The 7,372-nt window shown below is 32.8% G+C and overlaps 1 protein-coding gene across 1 annotated transcript; it reads left to right on the forward strand.

The window, feature by feature from the left end:
- Nucleotides 1–3,134: 3,134 nt before the first annotated feature.
- Nucleotides 3,135–4,076, forward strand: LOC127558726 (olfactory receptor 13D1-like). Its single transcript, XM_051992032.1, has one exon. The coding sequence runs from the start codon at nt 3,135–3,137 to the stop codon at nt 4,074–4,076; it is 942 nt and encodes a 313-aa protein (XP_051847992.1).
- The last annotated feature ends 3,296 nt before the right edge of the window (nt 4,077–7,372 follow it).

Here is a 7,372-nt window from a genome sequence, read left to right on the forward strand (position 1 = left end):
AGCAGAATCTGAAAAACTTGTCTACATTTCTTAAAAACCTAAATTTGGCTTCTTTCCCAACAATTTTACCACAATTGCTTTCTGTAAAGCAAAGGCTCTTAAAATAGAGTCCACAAATCCTTAAAAGATCTGTGAATAAATATTTCAGTATAGTTGGTTTTCTTTGTAATCCTAAGCTTCTTTATCCATTTAAAAGCATTTTTCTGAGAAGAGGTTCATAAGTTGTGCTTATTCAGTAGTTGACAGTCTGACTGACTATTCATGATTTCATTTGGGCTTTTCTTGGCAAAGATAGTGGAGTTGTTTGTGATTTCTTTCTCCAGTTCATTTTCCAAATGAATAATGGCATCTAAGTGGGCTAAGTGACTTGCCCAGGGTGACACAGCTAGTAAGTATCTTATGTCAGATAAGGACTGACAAAAACCCCTAATCATCTAACTGCCAAGGAGCTCCAGAGGAGCATCAAATTCCCAAAGGAGTCTGAAGATGAAAAAAAAAAAAGTTAATAACCCTGGCTTTGAGGTAACTGATGTTAAACTTATTTCCAAGTCAAATTACATTTAATTTATTATATCTTTGACTTTGCTGATGCATTTAATACTATGAGCCACCAACTTTTACTCAATAGTCTTTACTTCCTCAGCTTTGATGATATTGTTCTTTTAGTTCTCAACTTCTGTCTTTAACCAAACTTTCTTTGCTGGTTTTCTGAACTTCATCATCTCTATCTATGCTTTAAATAAAGTTTTCATAGTTCAGTCTCTCCTTTGTCTCTACACTTTTTTTCTGGTGATGTCATTAACTCCTATTACTGTAACTCCTTTCTATATGTGATTCCTAAATTTCTCTTCCCAACTCCCATCTATATTAAAGGCTTCTTCATAATGATTCTTCATAATCATAAATCATAATTAATCAATACTATCAATTTGAGCTCTATCTTATCTCTTGCATCCATTCACCTTTTTCTACAACTTTTGATTTTTACAACTTCTGCCTTGGACTATAGCAATAAACTTTGAATTTGTCCTTGTCTCTCATCTCCTCAATATGCTGTCAAAAGAAGAGGTTTCTTTTCTCATTTTTAAGACTACCTCCTCCACCTGTTCTTTTGATTCTATTTCCATTTCTCCAGAACTTCATTCCTTTAATCATCTCTCTCTGACTCTACTTTTCCCTTCTCTTTTCTAAACTTCAAACTGATACCCTCAAAAAATCCTTTTTCCTACTGTTTTGCTTTCATTCTATAAATTCTATAAATTTGATTGAGTGTCCAGTGCCTACTAAAGTTTTAAAGTTTTAACTTTTTTGACTAGCATATCATGTTCTTTACAATCTCATTCTAACTTACTTAACCAGCTTTATCTCGCTCACATCTTTCCCATATTCTCCATTCTCGCTAATGTGGTATATTTAATATCCTCTATTTTAACCCAGTTCTGTTTTTATTCATTCTGTCCCTCATATGTGGAATAGATTGCTCCTATTTATTTCTGCCCATCAAAATGTCTCCCTTCCTTCAAGGAGCAATTCTTGTCTAACCTTATCCAAGAAGTGATCTTGACTTTCCTTTTGCCCAACTTCCAAACTAAAAGTAATCATTTCCTTTTCAAATTTCTCTTAGTATTTTGTTAGAGCCACTACTTTGCAGTTATTGGTGTGGTAAACCTTACTGCAAAGCTTCTTAATCAGAGATCTGTGAATATTTTTTCAATATTTTGATAACAATTTCAGCATAACTGATTTTCTTTGAAATCCAACATATTTTATTTTATACAATTAAAAATATTATTCTGAGACGGTCATACATTTCACCAAATGTGTAAAGGATCCATAGCATAAAAAAGGTTAAGGAACCTTGTATCATCTTCTGGATATCTGTATTTACATCTTATCCTTACCAACATGACAACCAAGCAAATTATTCCAACTTAAAATATGTCTTTTTTCATTTTTATATTCCTAGAATCAAGTAAAAACATCACTCCCAATGAGTTTGTTGAATTAAATTAAATATAATCACAGATCATAGTTATCCAAATTGAAACAGTGTTTTAAGATACAAAGAGAAACAAGAAGCCATAGAATCAGAGGGTATGGAGGGATTTGTATGTTAAGCATTGGCTTAACATTGAACATTGGTTCAATTACTTTCCAATAGCAAACAATAAATCACAGGAGCAGGTAGAAAAATTTATATCCTTTTTTTTTTGTTTCTCTGTTATACAATAAAATGTTGGTTTTATATTTTATATTTTACTCGAATTCTCTTATTGATCTATTTTGTAGCTGCCTAAGCTATGTTTTATCTTTTACTTCATTTTAGAAATTCACAAGTTTAAAAAGATTAGTCTTCCTAAATTAAGTTTAAAAGTTTAGTTTTCCTTTTAAAATACATTAATTTTAAAAAGCCAGCTATCTGAAGTTTGAGTTCCATTTCCCAATAAATTTATTTTAGTTCAAGGACACTTGCTATTTCTATACCACTGACTCTCCTTGGACCCATGTTATTTTTTAGGTTCAGAAGTATAGCTTTCCTTTCAATTACTGAATGTCAAAGAAATGTGTTATCTTTGTTCTACTAAGAAGCAGATTAACTCTATCAATCAACCTTTTCTAATAGCAAGATGGAAAGAAAGCTGTTAGTCCCAAATGTTCTGATCGTATTGCTGGCTTTCTATAAGGTTTCTGATTTTGTAATCAATAATATTGTTTTCCATATGTGATACACCCTATTTTTTGTTCTGAGCTTTCCAGATAAAAATATTAAAAGGCTAATTCACCTTACCTCATAGTCTTTTTGCTTATTGAGAAGATTAGAGAACTCATTTATTGGTAAGTGGAAAATTTAACAATAAATTGATTGTTCTTGGACCTTTCTAACTCGCTGTGTAATAATTTTAATAGTGTCATTTTTTAAATCTTTATTCTTCTTTCCAGTTTTCTTCTTTTCTTTTTTTCAGTTTTGTTTACGTGTAAATAGCTTTAAGTTGTCAATTCTAATAATCCTGAAATAAAATATTATAATGGACTAAAAATTTTAAAAACATAAATATAAATCACTGTTACTTATCATTGCAATTTACATGAACTGTATTTTCCTTAAATCCTTCAGGTAACCTAAATGCGATAACATGGAAAAGGAGAATTATACAGTTGTGACAGAGTTTTATATGGTGGGGCTTTCTAATTATCCCAGCCTCCAGATACTTCTTTATATTCTCTGCCTATTGATGTATTTGGTGATTCTACTGGGAAACAGTATCCTCATTATCATAAGCATCCTAGATCCCCGCCTCCACACCCCTATGTATTTTTTTCTTGGGAACCTCTCCTTTCTGGACATCTGTTACACATCCTCCACTATCCCTCAAATGCTGATAAATTTTATGTCTGAGAAAAAATCCATCTCCTTCATAGGATGTGCCCTACAGTTGTTTCTTTCTCTTGGACTTGGATCCATAGAGTGTCTACTGTTGACAGTAATGGCTTTTGACCGATATGTAGCCATCTGCAATCCCCTAAGATACACCATCATCATGAACAGGAGTCTCTGTGTGCAGATGGCTGCTTGGACCTGGATTATAGGATTTCTGAACTCTCTGATACAATCTATGCTTGCCCTAAAAATGCCCTTATGTGAGAACATAATTGACCACCTTACATGTGAAATTCTTGCTATTTTGAAAGTTATCTGTGGAGACATCTCCCTCAATATATTTATTATGATAATTGCAAGCATTGTTCTCTTAATCACTCCTCTGGTGCTTATTTTCTTTTCTTATGTCTTTATACTATCAACTATCCTAAGAATTAAATCTACTGAAGGAAGGCAAAAAGCCTTCTCCACTTGTTCAGCCCATCTGACAGTAGTGATCTTGTTTTATGGCTCTGCTCTTTTCATGTACATGAAACCCAAGTCAAAGGACACTAAGCTTTTTGATGAACTCTTTGGGTTGTCTTACTGGGTGATCACCCCAATGCTGAACCCCATCATCTATAGTCTGAGGAACAAAGAGGTAAAAGAAGGTGTGAAGAAAGTACTAATCAAAAATCTATATTTAAGGAAAATGTGAAATATAAAGCTGAAAGTTGACCCATATTGTGCAAGCTCTTATTTTCTCTTTTTTCAACCCCAACACCACTATCCTTGTTATTAGTAAGATAAAAGTGACTGAAAAACTTCACATGGGATTGTCATCCTTTTTCATACAGAATATACATTTATGAAGCATAGTTTTGCTGGTAGGCCTGCTAATTCCCCCACCTATACCTCTGCTTGACTTTCTAGTCTTGATGAATTTTGTTAAATTGTCACACATATCCCCCTATCCATGTAGCTAATAATTTGTAGTTTGTTTAAAAAATTACCTTTTTAATTTCCATTTATTGCTTCCAAATGCCTAATCTCAGATTTCACAGATTTATTAGAAACAGCTGCTAAAATCTTAAGATATCTATGTGAAATAGGGATTGTATTTAATGTGCTAAGTCTTAGGGAAAAAATAAGAAATAAAACTTCTTTCTATTTTCCAGGAGTTTAAATATAGCTACATTATACAACCAAATGAATAGTCCTAGTTGTCAAAAATCTCAGGTACCAACTAGTCCATCTCCTGCTATACCAAAAATCCAGTTTATCATATGCTAAACAAATGGATTTTCAGCCTTTACTTCCCAAACTACAGTGAGAATAACTCACTACCTACTAAGTCAACCTATCACATACTTTATTCTTTTTATTTTTAATAGTAGTTTTTTTATTTTCAAAATGCATGCGAACATAGTTTTTAACATTCACTCTTACAAGATCTTGTGTTGCAAATTTTTCTCCCTTCTTTCCCCCACCCCCTTCTCCTATAGCCAACAAGCAATCCAATATAGATTAAACTTGCAATTCTTCCAAACATATTTTCACATTTATCATACTGCACAAGAAAAATCAGATCAAAATATGGGGAGTGAATGAGAAAGAAAAAACAAGTAAACAACAACAAAAGGGTGAAAATACTATGTTGTGATCCATATTCAGTCCCCGACAATCCTCTTTCTGGATGCAGATGGCTCTCTCCATCATATCTATTATGACATAAGGAAATAACAATATGAAGAAATTTCTTCTGTTTTTGCAGTTCCCAAATTTTCTCCTAGTTCTATCATCTAAGTCTACTCAATCAATCATTATATTGGCATTTATCAAATATTTACTAATGAAGAAATTGAGAAGACTAGGACAACAAGTGGGTAATTGATGGAATAGAGTGAACTCCACTAATTCTATTTGTGATTATTCTAAAGATAATCAATTTGGGGTGTAGCCCAAATTCTTTCCTTTAAGAAAACTTCACACAGTTGTGGGAATTGGGAGAAAGTCTTATTGTATTGTTTGAATCCAGCTCTGTGTGGTTGGGAAACTAAACTACCTTTCCTTGTTACTTAGAGATCTTTGGTCATGTGCCTATGTTTTATTGACTAGAAATCCAGTCAGATACAAAGCTTGAGGCAAAGGGTTTTCTGACAATTGTATATCTCAAGTAATTCATATGAAAAATGGTCCATACTGATTAATCAGTTATTGTTTCCATATTCCCTTGATTGTTTATACATACTCGAAGGTCAGTGAGAAACCCCTTTGTCTGATTTCAGGGAATCATACCTGTTCACTATTCAATTTGGAAGAGTTCTTTGGAATTTTTGTAAAGTTGGTAACTTAGAAAGTTCCTGCTCTGTCATCCAATTAGAAATCAGATTACCTAATATATTGTTTTCTCTTAATTAATTGGCTTTATTTGATTGTTTTTAATGTATAAAAGCCTATTTGCCCTGGATTTTGGGTACCTGAGGATGTCTGCTTCCAGTTTGTTGGGGTTATATTTCTTATTAAACATATCTGAACATTAAACCTTTGTTTTCCTGTCATTTTATTTTTCACCCACCACCTGTGTACCAGGCACTGTACTACACTGTGCTAAACATTGAAGATGCAAAGAAAAAAATGTGAAAAACTATAATGACCAGCATGTATTACAATATTCCAGATGTTGCTTGACAATGGCAAATTATAGTAAGGATATCTATATAACCCTGCATGCAATGCTACTCACTTTATAACATGGCATATCAATTCTGCAAGTCTTGTCAATAATAATAATGAGGCTAACCAAACATAAACTCTGTAGTTCCATTTCCTTTTTAAAAGATGCACTAAACTCCCCTTTAAAAATCTACTTTATATGTTTCCAATTCTTATTAAGATATGAATAAGCAGAGAAATTTCACTTCACCAAATACAGATCAATAGAAAAAAAAAGATTACATCAAACTATTTGAAAAAAGTGATGGGGGGTTTAATGATAAAAAGATTATTTGATGATAGAATCTCAAAAGTGAAAGGAACTTCAAAGGTAGCTAGTCCAAAACCACCCATATTTTAGCTCTTTTCTGTAACATCCCCAACAACTCTAGAAAGGATAAAAATATACAGTGAATTGCTCAGAGTTAATAATTTCCGCCAATTAATGATAGAGTTGTTAGGGGTGTTATTCATTAGGAAGTTTCCATAGGTTGAGCTAAAATCTTCTCATATTGAAAATTCTTTGTATTTAGTAACATGCCCATATTTTTTCTATCTCAACCATTTATTTATTTTTTTATTTATTAATAACTTTTTATTAACAAAACCCATGCCAGGGTAATTTTTTACAGCATTATCCCTTGCACTCACTTCTGTTCCGATTTTTCCCCTCCCTCCCTCCACCCCCTCCCCCAGATGGCAAGCAGTCCTTTACATGTTGAATAGGTTACAGTATATCCTAGATACAATATATGTGTGCAGAACTGAACAGTTTTCTTGTTTCACAAGGAGAATTGGATTCAGAAGGTACAAATAACCTGGGAAGAAAAACAAAAATGCAAGCAGTTTATATTCATTTCCCAGTGTTCTTTCTTTGGGTGTAGCTGCTTCTGTCCATCCTTGATCAATTGAAACTTATCTCAACCATTTATTGAGCTTGAATTCTACTAAATCTCTCACTTCTTTTTCAACGTGTCTAACTGTGTCTACATCTTTTGTTTGCAAAGTTTAACCTTTAATACTAATTGTATGTATTTTCCTTTGCTCCTATTGTTTCCTCTCATCCAATTTAAAACAGTTTGAATGAGCTCTTTTTGAATTCTAGTTCTTTCATCCAGTGTGTTAGTTAGCCCTCCCAGGTTTGTATCATCTGTAGTTTTTGTGGGCAAGGATTTTATATTGATGCCAACTTTATCTTTAAGTCACTGATAAAATTGTCAAGCACCCACAGGAGCAAAAACAAATAACTGAGAAACCTTTTTCCAAATTGACATTGAAGTATTAATGACATTTCTAACT

Source organism: Antechinus flavipes, chromosome 1, assembly GCF_016432865.1.
Source record: "Antechinus flavipes isolate AdamAnt ecotype Samford, QLD, Australia chromosome 1, AdamAnt_v2, whole genome shotgun sequence".
Taxonomy (NCBI): domain Eukaryota; kingdom Metazoa; phylum Chordata; class Mammalia; order Dasyuromorphia; family Dasyuridae; genus Antechinus; species Antechinus flavipes.